Genomic DNA, 19,954 nt, shown 5'->3' with positions numbered 1-19,954 from the left:
AATAATAATTTATTAAAAAAGTCAAGTATTTTAATTCACATGAACACCAACAAATTCAGATGAGATTTATACCATATGAATGAAATCCACACAATTCAATAAAAAAAAAGAATTTAAATAAAATTTATATAATTTAATAGTATTCATATAAATTTTATCTAATAAACAAAATTATATTAGAATATGTATATTAAATAATGTGTTACTAACACTTTTTTTTTTTTTATATATATTAAGTATGCAACTTTCATTAAACACATACAATTATAGTCTCTTAAACAATACTCTTAAGGTCTATAAATAATTTCATTAAGAAAAACTTAAATCTCATCAGTAAAATAGATAAAGTTTTAAAAAAGCTTATAAAGAGTGTTATAAACCTATTTTGAGAAGAGGAATCAAAATCAACAAAAAAAACTTAACAGATATTTTCCTAGATCTTATAACAAGTTGTGTTGGTCTGTAGTTTCTTTTTCATTTTTTGACACTTCCGTTTTGATTATTGCTCTCTTTATAAGCACGAGTGAATAAAAGAAAATTGATTTATTTAATGTAAAATATCTAATTCATTATTAGTTCAACTGTATTTTTTATGAAACAAATGATGATTATTGCCGCCTCTAAACTACTTTTGCCTTACGACACCAATGATGATTATCTTAACAAAGTAGATTTTGCCTACCCAGCTTATTTAATCTAATTATGAGTGAAAATATTAATTTTTAGTTACAATTTTAAATTTATTACATATCAATACAATTAATAAATTTATTATTTTTAAAATCATTTAACTTATTTTTTTCTGTAGCACCATTAATTATTTATTATTTCATTTAATTTATTTATTTTTCTATAATAAATGCTACAAAGTATTATTCGCAAATCAATAGTTGTATTGAATTTTAAAGTCAACAAATAAATAAGAAAAATTGTGTCTCTACAAAAGCTATAATTAAAAAGAAAAAGATGAAGTATGATTTTGAAAAAAATCATTTTAAAATAAATATCAAATCTTAGACCTTCTAATTAATTTTTCTTTGATATCTTCTTAATCCACTAATCAAATTATCTATTCGATATATTAAATAATAAAATTTTAAATTCGCTAGAATTAGCCAAGGTAGGTTAGTTCAATTGATAAAAATTCAAATTAGATTCTACAAAAATCAAAATTTGAATTAATTGTCGAATGAGTGTGAAAGATAACTCATTTGGTTAAGTATTATCGTGAATGTAAGTAAGCAGTGGAATTATGTTAACTATTATAACGTGTGGTTAACGAAGAGCCATTAAAAATTGTATAATAATTCAATTTTACAGAACACAAAAATGGGATATGATAACACTTCCAAAAGCACCCCCTAAAGTATATGTATTTCAAAAGCGTTGTTAAATGGTACACAATGTTTAGTAACAGAAGATTAATTTAATGTTTGTAAGTGTTATGAAAGAATCAAAATAAACATTATAAGAAATTATTTAGCGGAGTTAAACTATGTTATTTCTCTAATTCTTAATGCACCATATCGTTGCCAAACAAAGAAGAAAGATATCTACTTACAACTTTTCATAACAAATATAGATGAAAATATGGCTACGTCGACATTAACTTTTTAAGATAATACCTAGTGTAGTTTATTTTTTCACTTTCTATTACACAATTTTGCCTTTATTTTTTATTTTATAACTTCAACATTTTATAATTCAATTTTATTTTTAATTTTACTTTTGGGATAACTTTGTTATTGGACCTTTTTGTTTTGGAATGAACCATTTACTACATATATAGAGCACATGAAAAGAAGGTCTCATAATACAAAAAGGACTTTCTGATTGGCTTCTAATCATAGGATTTCAACAACAACAACAACCCTAATTTATTTGGAGACTTTTTTTTCCTCACATTTCTGAAAAACTACACATACATCTTAGAAAAATATATTTTTCTAAGAGTGTAATTTTAAAGTATATATGAGGTGAAAAAAAAGCTTCCTTTATTTATATTGCACTAGCCATACCATCTTCAGATGATTCTTCGGAGACCATAGTAGCTAGATTTGATGACTTTTGATTAATAAAGTTGCATTGTTTTCTAATCTCTCCTTTGTTTCCAGTTAGCACACCAATATTGCCCATTTTAATCATGGCAGCCTTAAAGCTTTCAAAAAAGGCTTTTTGGTCGGTGCTGAATTTGTTAACAATGTCAATAGTATCTGCGCCAGATGTTGAGAACAATTCTTGATCACTTTGAAGCAAACCCTTTTTCACCTTAAGATTAGAGTAATAGTTTTTATCAAATTTATCAGGAGTCGTCGGATCAAAATTGGCGAGGTTATTGCCTGGTCCACTATTAGGACATATTTTGCGCAAATCTTGTAAATAAGTTGTGTTTAGAGTTGGATCAGGACTGCCAGTATTGCTGAAGTTGTACAATCGACTAACAAATAAGTTGCAATGAGCTCTTCCAAATGTATGAGCACCTGAAATTGAAATATATATAAATCAATAATCATTTATATTATTACTAAGATATATAAAAATGCACACCTATTTTACAAAAAATATCATTCACACCTGAGAGAGCAACTAGATCAGTAGTGTTGAGGCCTTGAGCAGCAAAAGCAGATTTAAGTTTGTCCAATGTGTCGAATGGAGCTGGAAGATTTATATTAGCTAGAGATTGGTTTGCTGTTAAACTATCTCTTCTTCCTAATGGAACTTTCCAATCAGGACCACCAGCCTGTAATTAATACATACTTATATTATTTCATCAAAGAGAAAATGAGTTTTTTTGGACTTTGGAGTTAGTAGTAATATATAAGATATTGGGGTATATATACCAGAGTTGAAGATAATTCAGCAGCAAGAGCAAGAATATCAGCACAAGAAACTGTGTTAGGACAAACACTTTCCAATGCAGTCTTGATCTGATTCACAACATCTAAACCTCTTAAAGAGTTGTTATTTGGGAAAGTAATAAAGTTGCATTGTTTTCTAATCTCTCCTTTGTTTCCAGTTAGCACACCAATATTGCCCATTTTAATCATGGCAGCCTTAAAGCTTTCAAAAAAGGCTTTTTGGTCGGTGCTGAATTTGTTAACAATGTCAATAGTATCTGCGCCAGATGTTGAGAACAATTCTTGATCACTTTGAAGCAAACCCTTTTTCACCTTAAGATTAGAGTAATAGTTTTTATCAAATTTATCAGGAGTCGTCGGATCAAAATTGGCGAGGTTATTGCCTGGTCCACTATTAGGACATATTTTGCGCAAATCTTTTAAATAAGTTGTGTTTAGAGTTGGATCAGGACTGCCAGTATTGCTGAAGTTGTACAATCGACTAACAAATAAGTTGCAATGAGCTCTTCCAAATGTATGAGCACCTATAATTGAAATATATATAAATCAATAATCATTTATATTATTACTGAGATATATAGAAATGCACCCCTATTTTTAAAAAAAAAATATCATTCACACCTGAGAGAGCAACTAGATCAGTAGTGTTGAGGCCTTGAGCAGCAAAAGCAGATTTAAGTTTGTCCAATGTGTCGAATGGAGCTGGAAGATTTATATTAGCTAGAGATTGGTTTGCTGTTAAACTATCTCTTCTTCCTAATGGAACTTTCCAATCAGGACCACCAGCCTGTAATTAATACATACTTATATTATTTCATCAAAGAGAAAATGAGTTTTTTTGGACTTTGGAGTTAGTAGTAATATATAAGATATTGGGGTATATATACCAGAGTTGAAGATAATTCAGCAGCAAGAGCAAGAATATCAGCACAAGAAACTGTGTTAGGACAAACACTTTCCAATGCAGTCTTGATCTGATTCACAACATCTAAACCTCTTAAAGAGTTGTTATTTGGGAAAGCTTGTTGTTCGCTCACAATAGTATCAGTCTTGTTCAACAAAACTGATGCGTCACAACCCTGTTCAAACCATTCATCATGTAAAAAATGTTTTATTAAGAAACAATATAAAATATTTATTAATAATAATAAAAATAATAATAAGTATAGAGTCCATATATGTAGACACATATTTGACACGCCACTAATGGTAGTGGTTGATGGTGAAAAAATAATTTAAATGATAAATACAATTATTTTTATATATTTCATATTTTTATTAGAGGCTCAAATGGGTGTACACTAAATGTGAAATATTGTAGACCAAAAGTTACTTTTAAAAAAACTTCAATGGGTGAGTTTAAAAGTGGTCCTATATGCTTTTTCTCGTGAACAAGTGGCTCCATATATTCTGCATATTATTGTACTTTCTTGAAGTGATATCTTTTGAAAAGTAGATTATTTTTATCTGATTCAAATATATGGTTAGATATAGATATTTTTGTTTTATTTTAATATTTATTTATTTTTGTTTATTTTTTATTCTTGCTTTTTTATTTTAATTTCTGTAAAATTGATTTTTATTAAAATGAGCATCTGTAATGTATATAATATTTAATTTTAATCTTTTAATTATTGGCTATATAATGAATTACAGTGACAAATTTTAATAAAAATTTATAAAACCAATAAAATGTATATTTGTAAGGATCGAAGTATATGTTTAAGCCTTTTTATATCTACAACAAAATTAAAAATAAATAGTACCTCTCGGTCCCAAAATATAACTAAGTCCAAACAAATATACATCAAAATTTGTTTTACTATCTTTTACTTATATTTTGTTAAAAATTGCATAACTAAATTTGTATAATTTTGGCGACATTGTAATAAGTGCTATAATTAGAAAGCATATTATGTTTGTAAAAGAATGCATAATACAAAAAAAATATTATATATAAAAATGAATTAAAAAAAGTTGATATTTTATTTTATAGTTTAAAATAAATACATCAATTTTTTTTTACTCATTTTACATAAAAATTTGAACATCTTCTCGCATAGAAGTTGGAGACAATATCAAACACTGTTGTTTGGCTCCAAATATTTATACTCTCAAATATATTAGTTTTTTGAAATACCCCGATATAAATAGTATCTTGTGGGAGTGAAAAACCCTGTATTTTCTTATAATTTGGCTCTTTCACTCTATCACTTAACCATCAAATCAGTTATAAGAAATTCTACTGTAGATATATATGTTTGATATATACGTACACTTGGTATTTAAATTAATAGTTAAATAATATTTTTTTAAATAAATTATTTTTATCATTTAAAAACTTATAACAACTAAATACTATTTATAAAAAATATAAGTAAACTATAATTTATTTTTTTATAAATTTTTATTATTTATTATGGTGAATATTAAATATTTTTTATAATAAAAGTTAGTGTAATATTTATAAACAATAAAAATAGTATTTATTTTACATAAAATGATATTTTTTTAAATATAAATATCTACAAATTATTATTTGATTCATAAAAATAATTGTTAATTTATTTATTTAAATAGTACAAATATAACAAAATACTTATATATATATAATAAAAGTTTCTTGACCCGGTTAAACTTTCCCAAGAAGAAGTCAAAAGTAAAGGTGCGTGTAATTTTATAACTTAATCGAACTCAATAAGCAAACAGTAATTAAACTTGGGAGCATATGGTAAATGAATGAATATGGAGAAATATTAAAGTATACACATACTTGAACAAAACAGTCATGAAAGTGAAGCCGGACAAGACTAGCAAGCATACGAGGATCCGTCTTAGAAACGTTCCTTACAACTTCACGAACAATAGAACTAACATTTGGACATGTTTTGCTGTAAAAGGATGGATCAAGTTGTGCATTTGAGGAAAAGGGTAATACTCCAAACACAACCACAATATAGCATAGAGCTGTTGCTACTAAAAGAAGAGAGTTCATGTTTATGGTTGGGAGAGTGATGAGATTGTACATATAATAATGAGCATTTATTTATAGATAGATAAATGGGCATCTATGTGTAGTAAAGGCATGTGATTGCAAATTTACAATGAATAGTCAGAAAATTAATAAGGTGAAAATATTGACCAAAAGTACAGCTGCAAAGCAAGTAGACAACACTTGTCTGTGGTGGACCCCATAAAACCCAACCGCGAATCATAATCGATGAAATCTATTAATATTTTATCCGAATCTAATGGTTCTGCTCAACCCGAACGTGGGCGGCACGAATTTGCCTATAAAAACAAACATTACTTATTTGAATTTCAAATATAAAAAAAAATATGGTTGAAGAAATATGGCACTAAATTGATGACATAAATATCATAAAAACTCTTCAAATGAACGATATGAGAAAGACAAAATTTTGTCTAGGAATACAAATTGAACATTTAAAAAAATAAATTTTTGTATATCAAGAAGATACTTTCAGACCACGAGATGAGGATGAAGAATTGTTTGGTCATAAAGTACTATATCTAAGGTAGATTATTAACCTGTGCAATTAGAACATTTACATAGGGCTCCCAGTTAGGAATGACCCCAACTTTTTTTTTTATAGTATATCTTGACATTTGAAAAAAATTATACTGATATCCTAATTTTGTACGCTGAACACTATAATATTTTATATTTATACCTAGAATAAATATCTAGTTGAATTTGTGATAGCTGCAACCTACTAGACGCCACCATTCATCACTAAATATTAAAACCTTGAATTTTGATGTTAGATTTTGTAATTTTATGAGTCCAATTTTTATATTCGAATATGATCTACAAAAATATTGAGACGATTTTGACAATATCTTAGTGCGATTGGAACACTTATGTATCTTCCTAATTACACACATCATGATATATCATTCTCAATCAATCTATTAGCAAGATGCAATTCTTCACCTACACAGACACATTGGAATCAAGTCAAACATATATTTCGTTATCTTAGAGGTACAATGAATATGTATTAACTTTAACCCAAAGGTCCCAAACTCGAAATGATTGATTATGCAAATGGAGGTAATTTTTCAAATCCCCATATTTTGTAGATCAAAAACAAGTTACTTATTTACATGTGGCGGTACAATATTTCGTGAAGATATGTGAAACAAACCACAAGATCATCTAGTTAGCACAACTTTTAGCGCTACATGAGGCAATTCGAGAATAGACATGTAGTTTGTCTTATGGAATATTAAATGCAACAACTATTTATAAATATAATATTGCATGCATTGCTCAGTTGAAAGAGGGGTACATTAAAGAAGATCGAAAAAATCACATTTATCTAAATTTTTTTTTTACTAATGATCTTTAAAAGAGTGGTGATATAAGCGTTCAACAAATTCATCGTGTGATAATCTTGCAGATCTTTCACAAATGCACTTCCAAATAGAATATTTGAGAAATTGATACAACAAATTGATCTTCAACATCTTAATATTTTTCCATTGGGTTTTCTTTTAGTAAAATTTTAGTGAGGCATATCCTTGTGGAGGGAGAATGTTATGAATATTATGTGTTAGTAGATGTCCATTTCTCGGTCTTCCATATTCCCATAATTCTCATTCTCATCATTGTCATTAGTGAATGAAATAATTGGAATATTTAATATTGTTCTTTCACTTACATATGCTTGTTCCGTAAGCATCGCTTATCTTATTTTGTAAAAACACACTTAAGAAAAAAAAATACTAAAGTTCCAATTTTCTCTATTCTTATCTTAATCTCTTTTATTTTATTTCTAAAAAAATTATTTTTATATTTAACCATTTTTATGTAAAAGTTTATGTTGTGGTAACTATGACGATTGTGTTATAACAAAATATTTTCCCTTTGTGAGGAATCTCTCTCGAACGTTGACTTTTCCTCGTATACAAAAAATAAGGATAAAATTCATTGCTATTTATGTTGTTCATAAAAGATTCTTTAAAAAATTTATTTCTCTTTTTTAAGACTTCTAAAAAGAATTAATTGTGTTAATTATTTCTTTAATTTACTAACTAATTCTTATTTATAATACATCTTTTTCTAGATCTAAAATAAATATTTTGTACATTAAAATTATAAATAAGTTATCTTCTTACAAAAATAAATTAATAAAATAATTTAAATTATCAACAACTTGAATATCTTTATTTTGATTTTCTCTATGAATAAAATAGTTCAACAGTTTTTTCTTTATGGTACAATGATGATTTTTGCCACCTTGAAACTACTTTTGCCTTATGACACCCATGATCACTATCTTAGAAAAGTAGATTTTGCTTATCAAGCATATCTAATCTATTTATCTTTTACAGAAACTATAAGTGAAGGTATCCCTCCATTCATTTATTTTACAGATCCCTCAATTCATTTATAGTTTTAAAAATAATTAAATACATCAATATAATCAATAAATTTATTATTTTTTATAAAATCATTATCTTATTTTTTTTATAACATCATTAACTATTTATCATTTCATTCAATTTATTTATTTTCTATAATAAATAATTAAATATATTATTCACAAATTGATCTAAATACATTTGTTAATTTACTTTTGGGATAATTTTTTCATTGGGCCTTTTCTTTTAGAATGAGCCATGTGCTACATAGAGCATAGTTGTCATCTAAATCTAAAAGAAAAATTTACCAACAAAATGCTTAGCAACATTTTTACATTGAATAACCCAATTATGAACTTATGAGTTGAGTGTACTCAAAAGTACTCAAAATTTTGTTTGGCAAAAATTTATAAAAACTAACAAAATTATGCTAAAGCAAATTAGAAACAAGAATAATGAAATTGACTAGGAACACCAGTAGCAAATAAAGTCTCATAATACCAAGAAACCGTTGATGATCACATACAGAGCACTTGAAATTGACTATGAACATTACTCCTTATAACTTTTTTATTAAACATAGGATTTCAAGTGCAACCACCCTAATTTATTTATTAAACATTTGTGTTCAGAAGTATATTTATGTTGAAAAAACTATGTTTTTGTTATAAAACATACTTCTAAACGGTAAATGTGTTTTTTTAAAAGGTGTACTTCTAAAGTGTATGTGAAGTGGAAAAAGAATGTCCCTGAATTTATATTGAGCTAGCCATACCAGCCTCAAATGATTCTTCGGAGACCATAGTAGCTAGATTTGATGACTTTTGATTAATAAAGTTGCATTGTTTTCTAATCTCTCCTTTGTTTCCAGTTAGCACACCAATATTGCCCATTTTAATCATTGCAGCCTTAAAGCTCTCAAAAAAAGCATTTTGGTCAGAGCTGAATTTGTTGACAATGCTAATTGTATCAGCACCAGATGTTGAGAACAACTCTTGATCACTTTGAAGCAAACCCTTTTTGACTTGAAGATTAGAGTAGTAGTTTTTGTCAAATTTATCAGGAGTTGTTGGATCAAAATTGACAAGGTTATTTGGTCCACTATTGGGACATATTTGGCGCAAATCTTGTAAATAAGTTGTGTTTAGAGTTGGATCAGGATTTCCAGTATTGCTGAAGTTGTATAATCGACTAAGAATAAAAGAGCAATGAGCTCTTCCAAATGTATGAGCACCTGAAATTGAAATATATTTCAATACTCATTTATATTATAAGTAATATTAATTTAAATGTATTAATGGTCACAAACTTTCTATACCACATGTAAGAATGTTACATACCCGAGAGAGCAACTAGATCAGTAGTATTGAGACCTTGAGCAACAAATGCAGATTTAAGTTTATCCAATGTGTCGAATGGAGCTGGAAGATTTTGATTTGCAAGAGATTGGTTTGCTGTTAAACTATCTCTTCTTCCTAATGGAACTTTCCAATCAGGACCACCAGCCTGTCAATATATACTTCTATTATTTCATCAAAAACAAAAAGTGTTGCTCTTAGCCTTGTGAAGTACTATCTAGTACTTATCTTTTATATTATAAAGTTTGTTCCTAATTTTTATTAATTCAATATTTTCTTATACATATAAGACTGAAGGTAAATTTAATTTTTAAAGACTACAAACTTCTAAGACTTTAAAGTTAGTATATATTCTTGTGAATAACATCAATATAAATTTTGAAATGAGTTTTTATTAATTGTAATCAAAAGTACCTTTTCCTAAATAAAAATAAATCAAAAGTACCTTTGACCTTGAAGCCATTTTTGTTGTTGGTGAACACCTAGAAGCTATTTTAATTAACTATATGATGATTTTTAGTAGTTGATTGCAACCATCTATAAAATAATCGTTATTATTTCATCTAAATCTCAATTCTGAAATATTGAGATAATTGAAATGAAATAAACATTATATTTGACATGAATTATTTTAGAATCCATAAGAAATTGCATTTGAAATTAATTAATGTTGAATCTATACAGTAGTAGTACGCAAAATTGTATAGTGGACCGGTGTCTATGGTAGATTAATATTTAAAAAACACTTGAAATTTTAACAACGAATGATATTTTTCAAAAATATAAGTTAATATGTCTTCTCATAGCAACATAAATAATAGTACCGATTTGACGAATTGAGATTCGAGAGACGCATTCATTTTTCTCTATTTTTATCAAGTTAGCATTGATCAAATCATTGTCTCAATTGTAAAAATTGTCTCAATTGTAAAAATGAAGAGAAGGGTGACTCATATTTTAAAAATATTTCATCAATTATTATTAAAGTTTCAAATAGTTTTTAAACAGTAAGTGTCTGCATATAGTTGTATAGGATATAGGGCAATATATACCAGACTAGAAGATACTTGAGCAGCAAGGGCAAGAATATCAGCACAAGAAACTGTGTTAGGACAAACACTTTCCACAGCTGTCTTAATTTGATTCACAACATCTAAACCTCTTAAGGAGTTGTTATTTGGGAAAGCTTGTTGTTCACTCACAATAGTGGCAGTGTTGTTCAACAAAACTGATGCATCACAACCCTGTTAAAAACATTCATCACATATTGAGTTTAAAAAATTAGTGTCTAATCTGAACCTCTAAAGTAATAAACTATTGAGTTTAAAATTTAAAAGTTATCACATATAATAATATTATACATAGATTATTGTATTACTTATTTTTAACAAAGATGCTTGTATTTAGGATATAATACATGAAGTAGTGTACTATATACTACTTTATTAATAGACTAGTTCACATGTATCAAGGGAATTAATTAAATAAATTATAGTTAAAAAATATACATACTTGAACAAAACAGTCATGAAAGTAGAGCCTGACGAGACTACCAAGCATACGAGGATCCGTCTTAGAAACATTCCTTACGACTTCACGAACAATAGAACTAACATTTGTACATGTTTTGCTGTAAAAAGATGGATCCAGTTGTGCATCTAAGGAGAATGGTAACATTCCAAACACAACCACTACACAACATAGAGATGTTGCTATGTAACGAAGAGAATTCATGGTTGTTGTGAGAGTTATGAAATATTAAGCATTTATTTATAGATGTACCAATGGCCATGACTATTCAAGCTTTGTGGTTGTAATAAATGGTCAGAACATTACCCAGTTATTAAACTACAACTGCAAATATTGACATCTATACAAAGAAATAATTGCACTTTTTTTAGAGGAAAAACAAAATTAATTCCACCTTTGATATTTTAATTTTCATTTATTCACATAAGTAATTTTATTTAAAAAAATATAGTTACAATTTCTTCGTTAAATTTATGAACTAAAAACGGTGATATGCTAACCTATGATTTGTTGATATAAAATCATTTAAAACATAACAAAAATTATATGTTATGTTTTTTTATAATAAAAAAAATATGTAGAAAGAATATAAAGTGTATTCTAACTGTTACATAAAAAAACACACTTCTAGATATAATTGAAGAGATCTATCTATCTTTTATAAAATATCGTAGAATCATGTATATACTCACAAATCCAACAGACAATTAGACTAGAAAAGTAATATCAGCGATACAACTATCCCGTATATTTTAACCCCCACAGACCCCATCATATGATATCTCTACTCCCACATGACTCCTAAGCAAAAACTCAACTTTTGTCATTTTTAAAAAATAACATATCATGTTATTTAAAATATTTGAATTATAATTTTTAATAAAAAATTTAGAAGAAAAGAAAAACCAAGATTAAAGGGTTTTATAATAGAATTCAATTTTGCATTCGGGTGAAAAATGAAAAATAAATATGTAATTCATCAAAAAAAATGTTATTCTAATCTTAAATATAAACAAAAATTAATCTAAAAAATTAGTATAGTTAATCCAAAATTAAACTAAATAGATTTAATTTTTAAATTATCTTTAATTATTTTTTAAAACTGAGGGAGTAAATTGCAAATGTACTAGGTGCAAACATTGCTAGCTTCTCTCACGAGCGTGGACCCCATTAAAACCGTTGCTAATTGTCACTTAATGAATTTGTACAAAAATATCTGAATTTTCATATCATTTTTATAATTATGTTGAAGACTAATTAAACGCAGATATCTTTTCTAATAAAAATTAAAATTCTGAACTATTATATTCTAAGAGTATAACTTATTCTACTAAAATTATGCTCCAGTAATAACTGCTCTGTTACATTAATAAATATATTTAAATAAAATGAAATTCATTTAACCATTCTGGTACAGAGAGGTTGGGTTGGAAGTGCTGCATTAAAACTAGGACTGCTTTCCAGGATCTGATTTGTGGTGGTAGGTGATTGCATTGAGTTTCATCAATCAAAGAACTTTAAATATTTTATAATATAATATAATAAAATGAGAGTATTTTTTATTAAATATATTTTTAATTTTTATAAAATTGTAACATTTTAAATTAATTTCTAAAAAATTTATTTATTTTTTATTTTATTTTGTTTTTACAGAGATTAAAAAAATAAAAAATTAATGTTTAACAAAAACTTTTTAAAATAGGAATTAAAAAAAAATTATGAATTAAAAAGTTAAAATCTTTTTATAAAAATTTAAATTAAAATTTATTCTATAATAATTAAAACTTGTTTTATTCTTTTATTAATTATTAAATTATATTTTTTTATTAAGAACTTATTAAAATTTATACAAAATCTCTAAAATATTTCAAACTGCTCTAATAATATATGTATAGAGTATACAGTATACGCTAGTATGGAGCTTTCTTTGTCATTTTCCGACACATTCATTTTGATTCTTCCATGGGGTCTTATCTTGTCATTATTACTTCAACTGTTTTTGCAATATGTCGTGATACAATGATAATTTGCGCCTTTAAGCTACTAAAAATAATCATTATCTTTATGAGTTTAAAGACTCTCCAAAAATAATTTTATATTAACTTTTAGTATAAATCAATTATTTATTTTCTCTATTATATGATTAAAGTGGAGTCGATAAATTAATGTGATGTAATAAAAATCTACATAAATTTTATTAGATATTTATTTGTTATATTTAAAAAGTATATATTTTTTTCTTCGTATTTTACCATTTGTCTTTGTGGAAGTGTGTCTCAAATCAGTAACAACTTAGAGTTAATTAGTTATAACTAAATTTAGTTAAGACAATGTTAGTTATAGTTAGTTAAGAAGTTTCTCTTTAAATACTATAGTTGTAAATACATTGTATATGTTGTAATATGTGGTTGTAAATGGTACTTGCTGATTGAGATAGATAGACATATGCAATTCAAGATTCATAGAAATTCAGAGAAGAAAGATCAAGGGAAGTAAAGAAAAATCGAGTGAAAAGGCTAGTATTGTTGGTTCATAAATAGTGATAGATACTAGAAGATCAATCTTGAGAAGGCTTTAATCATATAAAGTTCAATTAACAATAGTGGATTAATCTTGTTTGCTTGTCTGTGGCACATGTTTCATTAATTGAGGCCGAACACGTAAATCTGAGTATTATTCTTCTCATATCTTTCTTTAGTTTTCGTTTATTTTGATTGGAAACATTGATATTCAAAACTGCAGAAAATGGAGAACGATAATCGATCTCTGTTTTCATAACATTCTCCGTTTTCAGCAGAAAACCAAGAACATTTTCCATTTTCGTTCTTTCTCTTCAATTGTTTGTTTTCTATTTTGTTGATTAATTGTTGTTGTAGATCTCAAAATTGTTTTAATAGTCTCTAATCTTTATCTTTAAATACTTTTATTTTTATCATAAAATTTTGATGTTTTAAAAGAAACAAAATATAATTAACTATGTTTTTCTCATAAGAGTTAAAAATAATACATGCATGATAAGGCCTGAAGAAGGAATAAATAGCTAATTATTTTGGTAAAGCCATAAATTTGATAAAATGTTCAATGTCAACCACGGATTAAAAATGACCCAAATTTGTTCTTAAATTTTATACCAAGTTTTTCAAATTGTAGAAAATCTGCATGATATAAATAAGCGCACTCGATCAATTGTTTAGTTTTTTTCGCATAAATAATTGCTTATGTGACTCATAAGTTTATGCCAAAGCAAATCCATAACAAGAAAGAGAAAATTAATTATGAACACAACTCAAAGAAAGATTTCAAATACAAGAAAATTTTCACCCACAAAGACTTATACCAATAACTATCTGACACATACCATGAATGTGTGCCTAGTTATAGCTTCTTTATTAGGACCTCCAATCACTACATTTCAAGAGTAGTGACCCTAATACATTTACATTGAGCTAACCATACCCTCCTCTGATGAATATGTGGAAGCCACACTTACTATGTCTTGTTCTACAGATTTTTTGTTAACAAAATTACAATGTTTTCTAATTTCTCCCTTGTTTCCTGTTATGACACCAATACTACTCATTTTAATCATTGCAGCTTTAAAGCTTTCAAAGAAAGCATCTTGGTCAGTACTAAACTTGTTGACAATACTAATAGTATCTGCACCAGATGTTGAAAAAAGCTCTTGATCACTCTGAAGTAAACCCTTTTTAACCTTTAGATTGGAGTAGTAGTTTTTGTCGAATGTATCAGGAGTGGTTGGATCAAAATTGGCGAGGTTAGTCCCTGGTCCACTATTGGGACATAGTTTACGCAATTCTTGTAAATAAGTTGTGTTAAGAGTTGGATCAGGATTTCCAGTATTGCTAAAATTGTACAACCGATTAACAAATAAAGAGCAATGAGATCTTCCAAATGTATGAGCACCTGAAGTTAAAACACATTAATATAACAATTAATAATACTATATATGTTCTGATATGTTCCTATTTAAAAACATTGCATACCTGATAAAGCAACTAGATCAGTAGTGTTGAGGCCTTGAGCAGCAAAAGCAGATTTAAGTTGATCCAAAGAGTGGAAAGGAGCTGGAAGATTTATATTAGCAAGAGATTGGTTGGCTGTTAAACCATCCCTTCTTCCTAATGGAACTTTCCAATTAGGACCATCAGCCTATAATTAATACATACTTTGATAAAATGAGAAACTTATGTATATATGTTAATTAAAGGTAATTATAATATAGAAATTATGATATACGTACCAAGATAGAGGATATTTGTGCAGCAAGGGCCAGAATATCAGCACAAGAAACTGTATTAGGACAAACATTTTCTACCGCTGTTTTTATTTTGTTCACAACATCCAAACCTCTTAAGGAATTGTTATTTGGAAATGCTTGTTGTTCACTCACGATCGTACCACTATTATTTAGCAAAACTGACGCATCACAACCCTGTTACAATTATAGATATAACAACATTCAAAATTGTTCAATTATAAATAAATAAAATAAATCCATTTTGAGTAAATCAATTTCAACTAATATGTTCAAAAGTGGATTATTATGCATATATAAATTTAGGCGCTTGATGATTATATATATATATATATATATATATATATATATATATATATATATAAAATTATAGTTTAATTGACAAATATTAATATTATTAAATTAAATATCATTTTTCGAATTTATATCGAAAACTTTGCAATTATATATACAGGTTTTTTTACTATTTCCTATACAAATTTCATATAATTGTTAATTAACCACATATTATCTATAAACAAAAAGTAAGTATGAAGTATATAATACATATACGCTTACTTGAACAAAACAATCATGAAAGTGAAGTCTAACGAGACTAGCAAGCATACGAGGATCTGTCTTAGAAACGTTCCTTATGACTTCACGAACAATGGAATGGACATTAGGACAAGTATTTCTATAAAAGGATGGGTCAAGTTGTGCATCCGAGGAGAAGGGTAACCCTCCTAGCACAACCACAACACACCACAAAACTGTCAATGTGAGATCAAAAGACTTCATTTTAAAGTTGTTGTGAGTGAGATTAGGCATATCAAAATCCATTATTTATAGATTCAAAAACAAATATTTTAATGGCCATGACTAGTGAAGCTTTTATGGTTGCAAATTGCAAATTAAGGACCATTAAAGAAAAATCAAACTTTATAAGGACAACTTTTAGAGAACAAAATGTGAAAATTGTCTTTAAATCCATCATTACATTTATTGGCAAAAGAATAAGAGAAATTTTAGTTTTTTTTTTTTTTCTTCTTAATTTTGTTTTTGAAGTAAAAGAACAGTGAATTTTAATGAACACTGTTTGAATAGTAAGAAACATTACTACTCAATGTAAGAGATATTTGTATAAGATAATACAAATAACACCTTATGATTAATTTAATAATGTAGTAGTTAGAACTTCAAATATGAATCCCAGAATACATCAACGTCCAAATTTTTTAGATTAAACTTTGGGTGTATTTGAATGTCTTATTTACACTATTTATGAGATTGTTTTAGAGAAGATATGAATTATTATTCATATGAATTATTATTCATATAAATTATTATTCATATTAATTATTATTTTTATTAATATATATTTTATTTATTATATTTTAACTAATCAAATTTCTTTTATGATTATACATAAATCAAATAAAATATTTAGAATAAGTTGGAATTAATAGTTTACATTTGATTTTCTGAACATACTCTACCTACCAATACCAAAAGTTATCATCCAGCAATTAAGTTGCAAGTGCCAAGTGGTAGTGCTGCTCTCATATGTGGACCCCATAAAAGCTTTGTGTTTTATCTTTATCAAAACCCCATAAAAGCCTTAGCCAACCACGATTGACATAGCTGTTTGTCGTTATCCGATAAAATCCACTCTTATTTGGGTAGTGTCGATGCAAACCATTGTATTTGTATCATAACCAAAAAGAATGGATCATGTGGAATCACGCGTGGGTGGCACGAGCAGGATTTTGTTCGTAAAACTCTTGACCTTTTTTTTTAGTAATAGTTAAATCTTGACTTTAATGGAGTTGGTCATGTGGTAGGAGTATATTTATTCAAAATATGCATAAGTGTGGCATTAAAATAAGGCGTGCTTAACAAAGCTCGGACATCAATTTCGCAACTTGTGTTGGTCTATCTCACATATTTTTTATTAAAAGAGTATGAATTTCACACACCCAAAATATGAAAAAATAATCTATTTTGAGTTTGAATGTTTCATATTTGTAAAAGAATATTTTGTTAAAAAAGACTATTACTTTTTATTTTCAAAAAGTTGAATAGTTTAATTGTTGTTTTAATTTATTTATTTTTACTTTTTTCATAAAATTATTTTCTTAATCTTAAAATTTAATTATTTATTTAAATTTTAATAAAAAATAATAATATGATATATTTTAATCGATATGATATATCATACAATTGTGTTCAATAATTAATATACACAAAATTATAATAAAATCATCTTAAACTTTTTAGTTCAATTTCTGAAACTATTCATTTTTGTATATAATTAATAATATATAAATAATTAATATATTCACGTGATTTTATATCGTAAGATCGTATGTGGCATTATATAAAATATATTAATTTTTTTTTAAATTAAAAAAATCTAAGAGAAGATGAAAACTATCAAATTTTAAAATAGGATGGCCAATTCTGTAAATGGTAAAAATAGAGAAATCAAAACTTTAATTATGTTAATTTTAATTATTATTTTTCAATTACAAGCTTTAATTAATACTACATACACTATTTTTAAGTTATTATTATTTTTATTTATGATAAAAATATACCAAAAACTAATTAAAAAATTAATAAAATTATTATTCTATTTATTTCATATAATATTTTTTTAATATGTATCTAATGGTTAAATACGATCGTTATTTTAAAATAGAGTATTATTTTTGCTATTGTAAAATTTCTTGCCATATGTGTACAAAAATATATTCCTTTGCATATTTTTCTTTTATAAAAACAAATTTAAAATAAAAGGATAATACTTTAATACGAAATAAAAAATACCTTAAAACTCAGTATTTAAAAAAGAAATTTAAAGTTGACCCAATTTACATATTGATTTTGTTTTTTGTTTTTATTTTTAAGTATGGACTTGTCTTTTTCTTCTTTGCCATTATTTGTTCAACTGTTTGCAGTCATTGTTGTCCCCTTTGAGTATTAGGTAGAGCCATCTAAATAAAGTATCAAGCATATCTCGGTGACATAACCATTTAAACAAAGTAAAACAAAGCCACCTAATCAAATCATTTAAAAATTCGATTAGTAAAGACTTTATAGTTGGAGTATTGGACTAACTTTGATGTTTCGATGCTTCATATGAGATTATAGGTGTAACCTTGTTACTCACCACGTTCTAAATTATAGTATTCCCTTAAAGAAAACAATATTTATTATATTTAATATTAAAAAAACAATATTTATTATATTTAATATTTATTATACTCCCTTATAAGGAGTGAAAAAACAAAAAATTCAATAAAATATAAAAATGTATAATTTTCATTTAAATAATAATATTTATTATATTGATTTTTTTTGTCAAAAACTTATATTTAAAAAATTTATTTCTAGAGCTATATCAATAGGGATTAGGTATAACAAAAATTATTAGATTCTCATAACATAATAAATATTATCTATGATAAAAAAAATCTATATAAAAAATAAAACGTACTTCAAGTGTTATTATTTTTAAACTTTGAATATTTTAATAATGATATTTGTAAAGAAAAATCAAGATTAATGAAGATTGAATCTAATGAAAAGAATTAGATATTTACGGTATAATAAATTCAAATTCAAATCGAATATGATTATTTTTAATATAAAAAAAATCACCAAAAGTCACACAAAGAAAATCAACTACTCTTATAAATTTAATAGAAAAAATAAGTGTAGATTATGAGAAAGATATATAATATTTGTTTTAAAATTATTGATATTTAAAATTTTAGTTGACACTTTAAAAACTTAATTTGAATTATTTTTTAATAGACAATGTCCACTTACACTTAACCATCAAACAAAGAAAAAATAATAAAAATAATAAGTGAGATTCTTTTCTATTCTCAAAACTCTTGATATTTATTTGAATTGATCAAAACTAAAAATATATTTTACATATCTATATTAATCAATCAAAACTTATATTTGAGCATATAGAAACCATAGAAAAACCAACTAAATTATATTAACACAAATCAATTTCTCTAACTAAAACCAATCACAACAACATACACACACGGGCACCACTAAAATACAATCAAGCAAGATGGGCTTTAAGCCCTTTACACACACAAAAAAAAAAGAGAATAGAAGCTGCTTTAAACTGCTTGAGAAAAAGTAACAAAAGTCCAGTTGTATATTTTTGAAGTTGGAAAATCCAATAAGTTTTAATAGCAAAATGATAAATATAAATTTCTCATTTTTAAATCAAACTGAAGTGATCCAAATTCGATTTTAAGAGAGTTGTGCAAAGTTTATATTTATACTGATATCATTATTCAGTGGCAGGCTAATCTATGTATAGATTCCATTTTATTTTTTTTGTTAAAAGTACTTTTTTTCCTTCTTTTATTAATGAATTAAAGTACTTCATTACAGTGCTAAGCATAAATTGAGCCCATTTCGTTTCTTTTGTTATTTAACATATTTTCTTTACTTTAATTTCCTATACATTTTTTATTAACTTTACAATCTAGAATTCTAGCTTTTGCAAGCAATATATATATATA

General features: G+C 26.2%; 1 protein-coding gene and 1 pseudogene across 1 annotated transcript; both read right to left on the bottom strand.

Moving 5' to 3' along the window:
- Positions 1 to 1,752: 1,752 nt before the first annotated feature.
- On the bottom strand, positions 1,753 to 11,361 carry LOC101493453 (uncharacterized; annotated as a pseudogene).
- A 3,028-nt stretch (positions 11,362 to 14,389) lies between these two features.
- LOC105851861 (peroxidase 15) lies at positions 14,390 to 16,259 on the bottom strand. The gene is made up of 4 exons (XM_012714366.3): positions 15,972 to 16,259; positions 15,399 to 15,590; positions 15,142 to 15,307; positions 14,390 to 15,061 (listed from the first exon to the last, which is right to left on the bottom strand). The coding sequence occupies exons 1-4, from the start codon at positions 16,233 to 16,235 to the stop codon at positions 14,574 to 14,576; spliced, it is 1,110 nt and encodes a 369-aa protein (XP_012569820.1). The 5' UTR covers positions 16,236 to 16,259; the 3' UTR covers positions 14,390 to 14,573.
- Between the last annotated feature and the right edge of the window lie 3,695 nt (positions 16,260 to 19,954).

The sequence above is a fragment of the Cicer arietinum genome, chromosome 1 (genome assembly GCF_000331145.2).
Source record: "Cicer arietinum cultivar CDC Frontier isolate Library 1 chromosome 1, Cicar.CDCFrontier_v2.0, whole genome shotgun sequence".
Classification (NCBI taxonomy): domain Eukaryota; kingdom Viridiplantae; phylum Streptophyta; class Magnoliopsida; order Fabales; family Fabaceae; genus Cicer; species Cicer arietinum.
This window is presented reverse-complemented; position numbering and strand designations above follow the sequence as displayed.

Excerpts from the sequence above, each read along its gene's own strand:
- LOC105851861 (XM_012714366.3), bottom strand. The coding sequence starts at position 16,235 with ATGGATTTTGATATGCCTAATCTCACTCACAACAACTTTAAAATGAAG. Across the intron at positions 15,591-15,971 it reads TTCATGATTGTTTTGTTCAA|GGTTGTGATGCGTCAGTTTT; the intron begins GTAAGCGTATAT and ends TAATTGTAACAG. Across the intron at positions 15,308-15,398 it reads CACAAATATCCTCTATCTTG|GCTGATGGTCCTAATTGGAA; the intron begins GTACGTATATCA and ends TATTAATTATAG.